Raw genomic sequence first — 15,868 nt, 5'->3', positions numbered from 1 at the left:
CTGGAAAGTATTGCCGGAAATTTAAAGTTTCTTGATCAGTTGTTTGTATGTCATCATAATCTACCATTAAATATGCATATTATTAAGTCAGTCACAAATGTTTTATGTTCTTTACTACATGTAAGACTAGGGGCCACGTCTTACTAATTCATGTTATTACAGTCTATTTGATTATCTATTAATTATGTTTCAAGGCTTTACAAGCCGCTGCAGTTCTTTATTTTTCTTTGGTTGCAATGTTTTAATGAATTAAAATTTTTAATTCCACTTACTTGTGAAAAGAAATAAAGGAATTCTGCAACCAAAATGCTCTCCAGGTGGCAGTGTCCTCACAGATCGCAAGGAAGACTTTCAGAAAATAAAAACGTTAAAAGTCTAATTGAAACATAACTCAAACATGTTAATAGTGTTAAATCACATACAATTCACTGAGCTCATTTCACTGCTTTGTAAAAAAATCTGCAATTTTTGAAATTAAAAGTTCAACTACAAAGGAATAGAAAAATAGCATATACAACTTTTCAAAACAGCTAATTATAAGCTTACTGAAACCGTTTGTACTTGTTTGTAAGGTATTATTTTCACAGGGCTTATGTTTTTTGGGAGGTTTTTCCACAGTTAAGGAGCATACGTGTGAACTGCTGCATCATCGAATGATCTGAGTCACTGAGAAGGAACATACTATATATAAGTACTATAAATTCTGCAATGTGTGCTGGACCTACACCATTTAAAGCCTTATAGACCAATAAATGCACTTTAGAATCTGTTCTGGATAATACCAGTGCCTGCGGAGTTGAGATACAACTGGAGACTTGCCAATTTTGAAGAATTTACACATTTAAATTCATAGTTTAAAGTGCCTGCACCTGTCTCCTTTGCCTCCTCACCCCCAGGAATTCAACAGTGATTTGTACCCGATGCCTTGTTTAGCAACACAACCTACTGTGTGTTCCATGTCAGCTGACAAAGCTTCGACTGATGCTGAAGGTAAGTTATAAAGATTGCAGACCCTGTATCATATCTTTAAGCAGTGATCATTCATTTGGCTTCAGGTCAGTTACTGTCTTACTGCACATCTATCAGAAATAGACGCACTGTAACAGTTAAGCAACAGACGAAAGTAATTCAACTGTACTTCTGGGTGTTACAGGTGCTTCATGCAATTTTCTATTGGTGCGCTGCAGAAACAATGGTTTGTATCTCAGTGTCACAAAATACATCAACATGTTTTTCGACAAAGACTGTTTATCCAAAGCCATGAGTTTGCACTTTGTTTGCGCTGCCTGTGTACTGTTGCTGAACATAACAGCGCAACTCACTCCTAAGGCATGTCAAAAAAAAGTGTATTCATATAGCACAAAGGCAATGCAAAGTGCTTTACAAACACATTTAAATTATAGATTACAGATCAAAGATTAAAAGATAATGAAAAGAAAGAAATGTATAAAATGAAATGTAGGCAATAAAGCAAATAAAAGGGAAAAGGTTACAATAACATAAAATGCTGCAGTAAACATGAAAGTTTGAAGCCTTGGTGAAGTGTGGAGCACAGAGCTAAAAACTGGTTTTCTGACCCTGAGACGAGTGAGTAAACATGTTGCAGAGGACCTGAGGGGCTGAGGATGCTTCATAAGGCACAGGCAGATCAGAGATGCTTTGCAGACATGTAATAATGTTTCAAACTCAACCCTCTGACACACAGTGCAGTCAGTGCATTGATCTAAGCACTGGGGTGATGTGCTACACTCTCTGTTAGTGAAGATGCAAGAGCTGCAGCCATCTGATTGATTGATTTTACAACTAACAAATTCACTTTGAAGACACCAGAGAGGTCAAACCTGCAAAAAGAAATGCATAAACAAGTTTTTCTTCTTTTTGCATAGATAGAAATTCATTTTTGTGATATTTCTAAGGCAGTGGTTTGGCTGATTTTGTAAATGTCTTTATTTAGCTGCTGAAATGTAGAGTCCATCAGTACACCAGGTTTCTACATTGATTTGTCTGTGTTATTGACAAGTTTCACAGTCTTTCTTCTTTTGGGCCAAATTACATTTTATCTTTGTTTAATTGTAAAAGGCTGTGGCACATCGAAGCATGGATTTGTTCAGTGCATTTACTCTGTAGTAGAGTAGATGTGCAGTTGTGTAAAATTGTGTGTCTACATACTGTAGCTATGGTAGGAAATTTGGTTAATTCTCTGGCTAAGGAGGAGCATGCAGATTTTGAAGAGATCAGGCCCAAGAATGGAGACTGGATGTGGATTTTTAGCACACTCAGATTCATAAATACCAATTGCCACAAAATAATCCATATGTTGTAAATATGATTCAAACCTATTTAGTAGTGTGCAGGAATGTCCTCTTTCCTAATAAGGTTGGTTTGATATAGGCCCCGGGGTTGTTCTGCAATAAGTAATGTAGTAATAGAAGTAGCTTCCTCACCTCCATTCTTATACTCCAGACTGACTGATAGATTTGAAGTTAGGAAGAACTGATTTGTTGAGAGCTGACACACCATTCAACCAAGTTTCATGGAGGCAATTTACTTCCTACTTCATTGCTCTTGACAAGGCCTGAGCAATTAGCTTTCAGATTGTAGCTATATTCCAATGTGATTGGGACTCATTATAATGGGATCCAAACTGTGTTTTCATTTTAATGAGAGTTTTGTTAGTTTTCAGCATTTGTAATTTTTGGTAATGATCTGAGCTGTTTCCATTGTATTAGAATTGTGTGTGAGATCTGTTATAGATTGATCATGTGTTTTCAGAGCCACCATAGCTTTTCTGGTGTATTTTTTGGTGTGTTTTCAGTGCGATCAAACCTTTTTCCAGTGCACAGAAAACAGCTCTGATGGCACAGGAAACAACTGTGATCACACCAAAAACAGCTCTGACCGCACTGAAAACAAGCAATCACACTGAAAACACTGAAACACTTTTGGAAAAGGCTCAGAAAAAAACAAGACTACACTGAAAACAGCTTTGATCACAGCAAAAACACATGACCCTCCATTGCCCCAAAAACAACTTGGATCATTGAACACTGCTGTGATCACACCAAATACCCATCACCTCACTAGAAACAGCTCTGATGGTGCAATCAGAGCTGTTTTTGAGGTTATCAGTGTGGTGATGCATTTTTGCTGTCATCAGTGCTGTTTTAGGTGTGGTCATGCATTTTCAGATATCAGAGCTGTTTTCAGTATGATCAGTTTGCTGTTGATTGCACCATGATTTTGCATTGGGTTTTGGTTGTAATCAGAGAAATGTGATCTTGATCTCTCTCCCTTTCCCCCTCTTTCTGTATAAAAAATGATCTCCAAAATATCCTATAATTGTATGCGCAAGGTCATGTAAAAGGTTTGCTTCGATAAACGCAAATAGTTGAAAAAAATGTGGTCTTTTTTTTCCCAGCACAATCAGAGCTGTTTCTAATGTGATTGCAGCTGTGATCAGAGCTGTCTTTAGTGTGGCCAGGCGTGCAATCAAAGCTGTTTTCAACATGAACAGAGCTTTTTCAGGGTGGTGGTGTGTTCTGCAGTTTGATCAGAGCATTTTCTTTGTTGGTGATCAGAACAATTTTCAGATGTGTATTAATAACAAACTATTTTCAATTTTCATCTGTTGGTTAAAACAGAGTTGCACAACCTCTACTTGTTCTGCAATTATTTCCTGTAGCCTAATTACTTCTATAATCTATTATGGGTAAATATTAGACATACATTTTCGTCATATTTACATGAATAAAATAAAATATAAATGGATAAATGCATCCAACTACACCTACCAATGCTAAAACCAAACTTACTCTTGGTTTGAGGCCAAAATAAGGGACTACTGTATACAATGGCCAAGCCTTTTAACTACAAAATCGAATTAAATGTGAATTCTTGCAATAATAACACATTCAAATGCTCCACCAAGGTAACCTCAGAATGATCAACACAGCAGCAAAAAGCATCCCACAATGTGGTTGGACCTCCACGAGCAAGAGCTTGATACTATTGGCAAACCACAGGTAGGGCGGTGTGTGAAATTGCATTAAAACATTGATTTGTCGTGGATAAAGGAAGTTTTTCACTATTTCAATTAGGTTACATATCTGAGTTTAAGGTCTAATATTAGTGCAATTATGAAGTGGCAAAAAGACGAAAGCTTTTAATTAACGTCATCAAAACGCAACCACCCCCGCAGCTATTCAAAATGGTACGACCCAGTCTTTTGCGCTTCAAGTTGATTGTAAGTTTGTATCACGCAAGTGTGGGAGCAGGTTGGATGGCGTGGCGGTCACAACTTTACTGGGATTTAAAACCAAGAATCTGCTGACTGAGTGTTTGGTGGAAACCCGCGACTGAGTTTCGACCACTTTGTATCTCAAATTTAGACGGTGAGTATCGAACTGCTGAGTAGCGTAATGACGTAATGTAGTTTGCTAAAAAAGATGTGATGTACTTGTTGCTCCCAGGATGCATCAAAGTTGTCACACAGAGGCTTGTTTTTACCAAAATATTACGAAAATAGAAGTAGTTTTCGGTTTTCTGAAGCCTTACTTGCTCCTCGCTTGCCGTAAAGTCGTTTATTTACGAACTCCAGAAGTTACATCAACTTTTAAGCAAGTAAACTGTTGAACTAGTTTGAGTTATTGCATGCGACATAAACATAACGGGCGTCATTTTTTTAACACACAGAATTGGATATATTGGAATAAGAGGAGGGTTAAATGTTTATCCTTAAATGAAATTGTCAAACAGTCTGTTCTGAAGTTGAGTTCTGGGAAATTAAACTATTATCTGAAATTCCCAGAGAGTCTTACTCATTCTCTGCTCCACTGAAACTGCGAATCTGGTTCATCTTCTTGTTTTGGGGGTTAATGGAGTGTAACTGGTTCCCCCCTTTTGTTCAGCCCTTTTCTTTGCCTTGTTTGTGGTGTTGAGGAGGGCAGTGACTAGACCAATGCAGCCAGTGCAGTGGGGATGTTTGGGTGGGTGTGTGTTTGTGTAGGAGCCAGCAGTGCGCTCAGAAGTGAGATTATAACAGTCTTGAGGCGGAATTAAGCTTTACAGATGGCTGCTCTCATGTGATGCCAGGCTTTACTCTGGGAGCAACAGGGGGGGATGTCTGCAGACAACTGGAGGGATGATTGCACTCTGGTTCTAATGGTGACATGTATCTTGTCATATGCTTGTGTTCCTGATTGCAAATTGGGTGGAAGTTCTCCTAACAGTCTTCTAACAGAAGATTTGACTCAATTGTCTATGTTGTTGCTTTCATATGACAGTTGTTGCAATATTAAATGGAAAGTACTCCATTATTCATAAAGGCTTTGTTGATTTACAAATTATTCTTTGATGTAAACTAATTTGTTGTATTTATTCTTCTTTTTTTTTGTACACAAAGCTCTCTCTCTCTCATAAGAAAGGCTTTGAGGAAAGGTTTTCCTAAGAAGCAATTTCCTAGTTTCCCAGTTGTTCACAAATGCTTACACCCTCTCCTTCCAATATGTCAGAAATCAAAACAGGTGGAACTAGTTTCAGACTTCAGGTTCATTAGCTCATAATAAATCAGATACACTGCTCCAAAACGTGATAAGTTCAATCATTTCCAAGGTACTGCATTTACCATTCTGATGGTCAGGATTGTTTGTGATGATTACTGAGGAAAACATATATCTCTCCTCAAAGATGATAGATAGATATAGATAGATAGATAGATAGAAAGATATATAGATAGATACTTTATTCACCCCTTGGGGAAATCGAGAATCTAATGCAAAATGCAGAAATAAACTGAAAACAGTCTGCTTTAAACTCAAATATACTTGGCCCAGTTGTTGACAGAGTATTTCTTCTTTGTGTAATCTTGCAGCCGTACAGTATAGTTTGCTGCTGTCGTTAACAAGGTCGACATTAAGGCTGCTGGTATTTCAGGTTTTCAGATGTCTGTTTGCACTGAGTGAGGAGGCTCTGTTCGAACACGTCCACGAATCATAGCAGTTGACACAAATGTCATACAAGAACATTCACTTCTGTAGTTCCCACAACCTGACGTGTGTGTGTGTGTGTGTGTGTGTGTGCGGGTTAAAGCATACACCAATGTGTGTTTGCAGGTGAGAGAGGCAACAAGTTTCCCCACTGTGTACTTGGTAAATAGCGAAGTTTGTCCAAAAAAAAGACAGGTATGACAAGGAGCTTCTTGTTACATTACTTCTTTGACGTCTATTTTTGCTGCGGTTGTTTGTCTTCTTTGAGGATGTCTTTAGGGGAAGGAGGAGGAGGAGGTGGGAGAAGGGGGGGTGGCGGCATTTACTGGCACAAGAGCAGGCACCGCTTATGTGCCAGATTTGTTTTTGGCTATTTACCACTCAGAGCAGGATTTACAACGGATCAGACTCAAAGCACGGCAGTCCATAATCTGTTTAATTGATTCTGAGAGGTTAATCAGATGTGGGGGTCGTACCAGTTGGGGCTTCAGGTCAAATAGATGGGCCAGTTGTTGTTTTTTTTTGCTCACTGCAGAATCTACCATAAGATGCTTTGTTTGAATGTTTCCTGGTTGCTGCACTTGTTGTTGGAATAGAAAAGATTTGCACAAGGTTTGTCTAATTGATTTTTATTTTATTTTAAGTTGATGCCACATGATGCAATATTATCCTTAGTTCATGGTACGATGCATTTTAGGCCAGGCTACTTTTTAAGATGGACTTTCTTTGTGTTGCGTCATGAATTGAGTGCGACTGAAAAGCATTCAGCTCAAAAGCAATAGGATGTTTGTTTTCATATAGTTGATTTAACAATGGAGAAAGTTCCGTGTTATGACGACGTGTAACTGGGAGGATGTGTAATATCCCCGTGGTCCAGTATCTTGATATTACACATGAGCTCATAATCTCATCACAAATTCCTTTCTGCCGTCTCTCTCGTTCGTGTTGAGCCACTGTCGGATCATACATTTCCATTCCTTTCCTTATCACATCATTTCGTTTAGATGGAAGAGCTGTCCCGCAACAGATAAAAGGCGAAGGAGAGACCGAGTTCGGGAGGAGAAGACGGAAGCGGAGACGCAAAACATACGCCAGCCATCATGTCCATCTCAAGAAAACCAGAGAGAAACATTTGTGTTCTCCTGCCCAACAAAGATCAGCTGGATGTCACTATAGGGGTGGGTTAACATGTCTGCAGCTGTCATCTTGCTGTCCCCTGTCTCCTCTTCAGTATTCTGTCTATTAGGAATCCATATTGACGACTCGTTTCTTTGTCCTGCTTTAGCCAAAGTCTACAGGACAGGATGTGCTGAGTTGTGTGGCAAAGCTTCTTGGAATCAAAGAGCTGCACTTCTTTGGCCTCACTGTGGTCATGGGTAAGTTTGCTCCCCACTTGACCCCTAAACCCGTCTGAAACTGAAAGCAGCTTCACACACTCGCAGTCCCGAAAATCCCAAGGCGTGATCATAGGAAGTATTTTGTCTGAGTCATGCACTTATTACATTTCAGTGCCGTGACTGTTGAGAATGTCATTGTGCTTGAATTACTTTACACTAAAGCTTTTCTGTTGCGATGCGACACACACCCCATGTCCCACTTTGCATAAATACACAATGTAATCCAAAGAGCAAAGTTTTGAAACCTGTTGTTTTCTTTTTGTTCCGGTTCTTTCCTTTTTGTACAAATATGTTGAAATGCCTGGATAATCTTGTGTGGCTCACCTCGTGAACAAACAAGCCTTTTGTTTTGGCGGTGTTGGTTGAGTGACCACTTAAGGCCTAGATTCCAGCAATATTAACTTCATTAAGATCGGAATGCACCCTCGCATTCCAGCTCCTCGATGAGGGGAGGGATGGATTGATGATAGAACGGGGAGGGTGGGAGTTTTGTGGGCGGGGGAGAGACTCGACATGACACAGTCCGTCTTAAGCAGAAACTACCCTGGCCGGGGGTGAAGAGTTTGGAATGAGTCACAGAGGGCATGAGGTGGTCGGTCGGTCGGGGGAGTGAGTTGTGAAACGGCACAAAAAGAAGCAACAAGATGAATAAGTTGGATGAAATAGAACATGCCTGTGCCGTGACTCATCGGAGCCGACTGAGAGTGATAAAGCACCTCGGCTCTTGGCACGACAGCTTTCTCCCTTTGGAATAGAATTAATCAGATTTGAATGAAGAAAAATAAGGAGGTTATATTCAGGGGGTAAACAAAGCTCCTGCCAGCTATACTTGTTTGTTTCTGCACTTGCATGCTAATGCTGTGTTTTAGAAAATACATATATTAACATCGCATTTGCCGTGGCTTCTTTGTAGCTTCATTCATAAAGGGAAGCACAAGGGCTTTCTCTCTTCCCCCCCAATTAGTCTATATGTGGGACAAATTTCACGCTTGGTTACATCGTTCTTTTATTTGCTTCCTTTTTCTGGACTGTCTTTCTGGCATCGCAGACAATGAGCATATATTTTTGGACATGGAGGACAAACTGACTACGTACTTCCCCAAGGAATGGAAGCAAGAATCAGGAAAGGTAAAAACGGCAAATAAAAGCACTTTTGATGCTGCAAACTGTCAGCGACAGTTCTTGTCAGAGTCATATTTACATTTAAGCCTGATATGAACATACTAACACACACAGGCCTTCATGTGTGTCTTCCTTCACGCAGGGATTACACAAGAGAGTGTTACCTCTTGTTCTGTGTCTCAAAGTGCAGTACTATGTAGAGAACGGCAGACTTATTTGGTATGTACCCCTATTTATATTCTCTCTAACTTGCATTCTATAGAATCCTTACGCTTTTGCATCCTTTCTGCTTTGTTGCCCACGTCATTGTCCTCACTGTCATCTTCCTCCGTCCCCCTACCAGCGAGCGTAAGGCACGGAACCTGTACTACTCTGACTTGCGTGAGCGGGTGCTGCGCTCTGAGTGTCGTCTGCAGGAGGAGGTGTACTTCCAGCTGGCAGGCTACGCGTTGCAGGCTGAGTTCGGCGACCATCCGCCGCCCAGGGAGGATACGGAGCTCACGTCTTACTTTGAACCCAAGGAGTACTTCCCTCCCTGGGTATGTATCCCCGTGACGACAAAGTATTCTGAAACATTTAACATGGCTCTGTTTGATTTACACGTATGTAAACTATAAAGTTATGTTGCTGTCAGGCCATCATAAATCTATCCCAGTGTTTCTGGCAGCTTGAGAATATAGATATGGTGGTCAACAATTTAGTTAAGTACCTTTTATTACTTTATATTATTGATAGTATGTTATATTCTATCATAATGTTGGAGGATTTTGTGCGGGAGGGAGCTGGACAACATGATTTAACTATGGGACAGATTCTTATGGGAGCAGGATGGAAAAATGTGTCCCAATGGGCTTCTACGTCAAAGGAGAATACAAAAAAGTAAATAAACATCATTCTGTAGGGGCACACCTACTGTGGCTGACCACCCAAATATGTTGTGTTGTCCTTTTTCCTTTTATAGATCATAGCCAAACGTGGAGTAAGCTACCTACTCTGCCACGGGCCCAAAGTACATCAGGAGCAGTGGGGCATGTCGGCACGTGACGCCATCCTGCTCTTCATCAGGGAGTCGTGTAGACTGGAGGATGTACCCGTCAATTTTTACAAACTGCAAAAGGTCAAGGGTCAAGTACATGGATTGAGATCATAGAAATGAGCAACATTGATTATTTGTGGTGATGAATTTTTGTTCAGCTCCCTTGCCAATTGAGGAACGCCTCTGTAGGGCAGTTACGTAACCTTCAGCTATTCCAGATTTGTGTCCTCCCCGTTTTCCAAATCACTCGGCACCATTGAGGGATCTTTTGGAAGACGGCCCATGCTTTGTGTCATGTGTTATCACACTGAATTTGTTGTAAGAGCAGCCCAGTGTTCCCCAGTGCTCTCACAGAACGGCTTAACTGTGGAATGGTTGTCTTATCTAAACTGCTCAGATGCCTCTCTGACATCTCATCATTCACTTGTCTAGGACAAGAAGGCGGAGAGAGGAACGGCTTTGCTCGGTCTGACCTTACGAGGAATGCAGGTTTATCAGGTGCGTGCATGCGTGAGTGTTATAAATGTATGTACGTCGACATATGCGCACGAGAGAAGCTGTGTTTGCTCAAAAGGTTTTCGTCGGCGTATCTGCAGTTGTGCAAAAACATCTGACAGGCCGTGTGAGGAATGTGTGGGATCGCCACCAATAGCGGCGCACCAAGAGATACGGCTGTCTGCCATCCCCATCCCCTGTTTGATCTGTCCATCAGGGGCCATCTGGGGAGATTAGGGCTCTAAGGTCTGGCTGATTATAGAGCCAGCAGACCATGAGATGCCTCAAGTAAACCATTCCCTCCTTTGCAAGCTCCAGATGGCTCCTTTTGAATGTAAACAATAAGGAGCACTTATTTCAGAATATAACATATTACAAATCAAGAAGGTGGTATTACTTGATTTAGACACAAAAGCTCTTTGTTGAAGCTGTTTCTGTTCTTTTCTTTTGTGTTTTGTATGTGTAGGAGGTGAACAACATTCGACAGCTGCTGTACGACTTCCCCTGGTCCAATGTGGGACGTCTCACCTTCCTGGTACAGACAATGCGTCTCGCTATTCTCTATCAAGATCAAGTGGCATCATGGTAATTATTTAATGGACATTAGTTGCACATACTTTTGTTTTAATATGGTGTCCCATTCAGGGTAAGAAATTTGAGATCCAGCCAGATGGCTTACCGTCCGCCAGGAAGCTGGTTTACTACACCGGGTCTCCATTCCGCTCTCGCCACCTCCTCTTGCACCTCAGCAGCAGCCACCGCCTCTACCTCAGCCTCCAGCCTGCTCTCAAACACTTACGCCAGCTGGAAGAAAGTGAAGGTAGGGGGGGGGGGGGGAAGGAGTGGGTATGGGAGTTTAGAGTAGCAGACATAATTGATATAATTTAAGATGACAGTTCAATTCATAATACTTCAGTAGCTCACTTGAGAGAAATGCTTGATTTTGGTGAAAACATCTTTCTTAATGGAATGAAGGGTTAATATCAGACATTTTAATTGCATATATGTGCTATAAAGACACCTATTTGTCTTCCTTTCAGAGAAAAAGCGTTACAGAGAGTCCTACATCAGCGACGACTTGGACTTGGACCACCCAGGCAGCGAGAGCAGCCCTGGTCTTTCCCGCCACTCCACCAGCAGCTCTGGAATTGAAGTGGACACTCACCAACACAGTCACTCAACGGAAATCGTTTCCTTGGAGGAGGGTCAGCAGCGAGCAGAGAAATGTCTCAGCTCAACAGTCAGCCACCACAGCTCCTGTACGTCTGGGTTCGACGCGTGCAGTAAAGCTCGGGCAGATGACGAAGAGTGGCAAGAGGAAGGTGAGGGGGGTTTTATTCTATAAATGTATTACATATCCTGTCATCAAACTTAAGCACCTCTTTCAACTACAGTATGTGAGCAGAATAGCAGCTGTCTACCGTACGTACCTACTGTATGAATACATGCCACGGCTGCTGTTTGTCTTCCAAAGTCCAATATGTCACCGAGTGTCACCACTATGATTTATAGAAACAATCTTGAGCGTCTCATCTCAAACACACAGTGGATTTGTCTTACGTTGAACAGTTTTATCGCCATTTTACTTATTTTTTAAAGCTAAATGTTATAGAAAAAGTGTATTTTCCTCAAAGGATGTGTTTGTACTCTGAATACACAATTATTACTAACCCTGAATTGAGTTTGCTAAGATCGCCGCAGCCAAATATACCACAGGTTTATAGTTCCTTACAGCTTATTGGAATTAGTTGAATCAACTCTGAGTGGGCTGAGAACCTGCATTGGCGTGTGTTAAATATAAATGACTCATCTTATCAACCAAAATTAACTGCGACTCCTGTTTCTTACTGATGGTGTGAGAAACTTCCGTCTCAGTCTCAGGGTCAGAGCTCCTCCATCAGCATAATGACCCCGAGACAGGAACAAGAGCTATAGGAAGCGCTTGATTGCAGTGATTGAAATATTAGGTTAAGGGTCATCACACAATGATACCAAACAACACGGGTGGAGCTTTTGTCCATTTAAATAGGCTAAATGTCTGATTAGGAGATTGAAGACAGCTGTGATACCAATTAAAGAAAATAGTATCACTACAATCCAATTATTTTAATATTTGAAATAATGTTACAATGGAAACAAAATGAGATTTCTATTAGATATGGAATACTAATATGCGGTTTTGTTTTTAATTTTAAGCGTACACTTAAGGAACACTTTTAGCCACGTGTGTATGATTATTCGCAAACAAACAACCCTAAACACGGGAAAAACCTCTTGTTAAAACTGAGCAACCTTCGCCTCTGTGGATGTATTATTTAGAGAATGGATAATACAAAGTTTAGGTGTGGGTAGTGGTGTCAGAGATGGAAAATATTGAGCTGTTTCGATCCTCTGTTGTCTGAAAAACACGTATTGTCTTTAAAACTAATATTCTGTCTGAACACTGATACTTGACATAAACTGAAAGCACCATCAGGCATTTCCACCCACTCCTTCAGATGCTGCAGGCCTCCAGGTTTTGCCAGTGAGTTTAGCTCTATAATGTTTTCTCTGGGCTTTTATTACAGCTTATTTGTCCAACTCAGTGTGTGTCCTATCCAGAGGCTCTGCAAAGAAAGGGGAAGGAATTTGTGGAGACAGCTGCCACTGCTTGTAACTGATGAACATTGTGCATTGTCAGAATATTCATCACACAGGCACAGCAGCATTTGTAACACATTTGTAGCCACGTGTGTATCTGTTATCCCTACAGCCCTCTTGAAGAAGTTCACTCCAGTGCCATAACCCAGCATTAATCTAAGGTGAAACAAGCGCCCTCAGTTTGTTTACGCTGTGCACCAGATTTGCTTATGAATATGGCACCAGAGAGCTGTTCAGCCAAAAAGTAATGTGTTGTTAGTTTCAGGTTGCCATTCAAATTGTTTTTTCTGTGAGGCAACATATCAACTGGCATTCATTTTGGAGCGGCACAATCCTCCTTGCAAGTTCTTCATTTTAATCACTGTCATTAGCATCAAACGAGCAGACCTAGAGTCTAATCTTGGGTTTTGGAATGCAAACATGAACAATTTTGTCGCGCCTGTGTTGACAAACAAGAGTAAACTCGCTTTCACCTCTTTGTTCTTGAGCTGAAAACTGTCTGGACTACTCGACTCAGAGTTGCTGCAAGTGGTTGAGGATTTATTTCTGGAAAAGGTTGACCCTTAACCAGTGGTAAACTCTGACATTTTTGTTTTTTGGATCTAGAACATTTTTCCCCAGCCCTCCTGAGCAATGTTGGAAGTCCAGAGGAAGTTCCTGTGGACGATCCGAGTGAGATGTTCAGGTTGGCAAATCTTGTTGAAGGTGTGTCGGTGGATTGCCCCAAGCTCTCTTCACACTCAGCAGGTACAAGGTCTTAGATTAGATGTAAAGTCTAAAAATATACAGTATATTCTGGTAATAAGATTTTTTTCTTTTTGGTAAGCTGTTTTCTGAGATCTTTGCCAGAATTGACTGATAAAATGTTTTGGACTCCACAGAAGTAAAAGTGTGTCTCCCACATAGTGATGACAACAAAGGGATGTTGCGTAACAAGGACGTGTTACAACAGGTTTGTGTCTTTCACGCTATGAGTCTTACCCTCGGTTATGTTTGCTCACTGCATATTTACACAATCACCTGTCATTACAGATGCTGAAATCAAGGACGCAAGTTAGCGCAGATCGGCACAGCCAGAGTCTAGATGATGTCCGTCTGTTCCCCCCTCCAGCATCCTTGGGAACCACACCGCTGCCCGATTCCTCACTAGGTTACACCTATGGGCTACTGGACACTCCAACAAACCCTGGAGATCACAGTTATGACCCCCCTTCACACTGTCAGGACAAACCTTCTTTTTATGGCCGCAGGTCTACAAACTGCCTCTCCCTGGACCTGTTAGGGGACGACCAGCTGCTGGAATTCATACTTTGAATACCACAGTGCTGATGTCTGCAAATAATGTATACTTGTTCTCTTCCTTTACATACAGCGCAACTTGCATCAAAGGTTATATCTACACAAGAATGCGTCACGATATTTTCTGTACGACAGTGACGATTTGTGCATCATTTTTGAAGACTCTTACAAAGTTGATGATAGGATCCTCTTTAATTTCTTATAAAGCTGTGGATTGGAAAATGGAGACCTAATCTAACAACATTTCAATCGGTAAACACAGCATATTTATTGATTTTGTTGTATATTGTGTAAATACTGCTTGCACTATTTTATTACGTTTGAATTTCTTATTACAAAAACATTTCTAATCTTTGTTTTTGTTAAGTTTTAATCAATATTGAATATTTTTGCTGACCAATGTGCAAATAGTGTTAAATTAAAGTTGAGGGTTTATAATTGAACGGTTTTCTTTCCATTGAGACATGCAAACACTAAAGGAAAATTGGTTGTTTTATTCAGGAAAATCACTCTTGGGTCCTGTATTTCTTTGTGTTAGTTTTTTTTATTATGTTTTATAAGAGCCATTATTTTTGTAAAGTGTTTCCCGTAATGCTTTTCCTATCTGTTAGTCTGTGGCAGCAATATAGCTGCAGTTTGTGACAGCTGTTCATGTATTCATCCAAAGCTTCACCGTGCTATATTCTCTCTTCCCCTTTCATTTCAATTTGCAAATTTGTTGTCGTTACATAGGAACCACTGGCAACTATTCAATGAAATTCGTACACCAAGGCACACTCTCATTTCATAATTAAAAAAGTATTTTTGTAAAGCACAACTTTTGTAATCATGTCCTGTATAATGGATTTACTGTATTGTCATTTTATGTAACCTCCAAACAAAGCCTTTTTCTCAGACATGATAAACACTACCACTTTTGCAGGTTATAAATAGTATACTAAGGATTTGATATTGTTAGCTCAGATGAAGTCAATGGGAAAGAATGATTGGATACTAAGGTTTTTATTCAATGTCAATAGTCTCTGACTGTCAATTTGGAATACACAACTATTCTTTTTAAAGCACTGTTTGGGAAGCGAAAATAAATTCTTAATGCCACAAAATAACACTGTATGGTCTTTTTCTGCTATTGAATCTATATAATAGTGATCATATGGCAATCAAATCTAATGCTGGTAAAATAAACAAGATTACTAGTCTAGAAAATCAATAATTTTTAGCTGTTTATTTATTGGGCTTTTTTCTTGAGTTTCTGAATGATATTGGACAGACTGACGCTACTATTGCCATTTTCAAGTAGATTCATGTGAAGTTGGGGAGTATCGCAGCTTTTACCATATATCAAGTCTGCAAGGGGACTCGTACACAAATCTGTTTAAGATTCTGGTTCTGGTTACAGTGCATCACTTATGAAAATTGTTTTTTAAATGGTCTCTAGTGCATCCACATTAAATTGACATATTTCTTTATCTGCAAGTAAATTTGCCATGAAATTACAAGTTGTCACAATACAATAGAGATATTTTGTGGCAGGTAGTCCTGAATCCAAATGAAACAATGACTTGACAGAGAAATAAATGAGGAAAAGAAGCAATTTCATTTCTTTCTATCACATTTTGTCCTTATGCCAAAATGCCACAGTAAGCTTTATTTGTTCTGTGTGCTGCTACTGTCTGAGTTGTTTCTCCTAATAAAATATTACCCTTGAACGAGTTCATATTACGTTTTTTAATTAGTGACTGAAACTCTGTATCATGAAAGTGACAGCTAACACACTGGAGAATGAATGTGAGGTTTATGATATAGCACTATGCAGTCACTTTTATTTTGCTATCTTATTGATGAATAGTACCACAACTCAGTGCCAAAATGGATCAGAAACGATCGTAATTTCC

General features: G+C 40.2%; 1 protein-coding gene across 3 annotated transcripts; it reads left to right on the top strand.

Moving 5' to 3' along the window:
* The first annotated feature begins 4,268 nt into the window (after nucleotides 1-4,268).
* Nucleotides 4,269-15,868, top strand: LOC143010598 (FERM domain-containing protein 6). Of its 3 annotated transcripts, none has more exons than XM_076162973.1 (14): nucleotides 4,269-4,391; nucleotides 6,989-7,162; nucleotides 7,270-7,360; nucleotides 8,430-8,509; nucleotides 8,646-8,722; nucleotides 8,847-9,042; nucleotides 9,465-9,620; nucleotides 9,972-10,037; nucleotides 10,501-10,569; nucleotides 10,680-10,854; nucleotides 11,075-11,356; nucleotides 13,281-13,421; nucleotides 13,556-13,626; nucleotides 13,707-15,867. In XM_076162973.1, the coding sequence occupies exons 2-14, from the start codon at nucleotides 7,085-7,087 to the stop codon at nucleotides 13,986-13,988; spliced, it is 1,764 nt and encodes a 587-aa protein (XP_076019088.1). In that variant the 5' UTR covers nucleotides 4,269-4,391; nucleotides 6,989-7,084; the 3' UTR covers nucleotides 13,989-15,867. The 3 variants fall into 3 exon arrangements, with proteins under 3 accessions (XP_076019088.1, XP_076019101.1, XP_076019095.1); XM_076162986.1 differs by lacking the exon at nucleotides 4,269-4,391 and adding an exon at nucleotides 5,869-6,179 and having other exon boundaries at nucleotides 13,707-15,868; XM_076162980.1 differs by lacking the exon at nucleotides 4,269-4,391 and adding an exon at nucleotides 6,481-6,596.

This window comes from Genypterus blacodes, unplaced genomic scaffold (assembly GCF_046128005.1).
Source record: "Genypterus blacodes isolate CSIRO-AG114 ecotype Tasmania unplaced genomic scaffold, CSIRO-AGI_Gbla_v1 ptg000012l_1, whole genome shotgun sequence".
Lineage (NCBI taxonomy): Eukaryota > Metazoa > Chordata > Actinopteri > Ophidiiformes > Ophidiidae > Genypterus > Genypterus blacodes.
The sequence above is the reverse complement of the archived record's forward strand: the minus strand, read 5'-3'. Positions and strand labels throughout refer to the sequence as shown.

Bases quoted from the DNA above. Each gene is read 5' to 3' on its own strand.
- LOC143010598 (XM_076162986.1), top strand. From the start codon at position 7,085: ATGTCCATCTCAAGAAAACCAGAGAGAAACATTTGTGTTCTCCTGCCC. The intron at 7,361-8,429 runs GTAAGTTTGCTC...CTGGCATCGCAG, and splicing joins TGGCCTCACTGTGGTCATGG to ACAATGAGCATATATTTTTG. The intron at 8,510-8,645 runs GTAAAAACGGCA...TCCTTCACGCAG, and splicing joins GGAAGCAAGAATCAGGAAAG to GGATTACACAAGAGAGTGTT.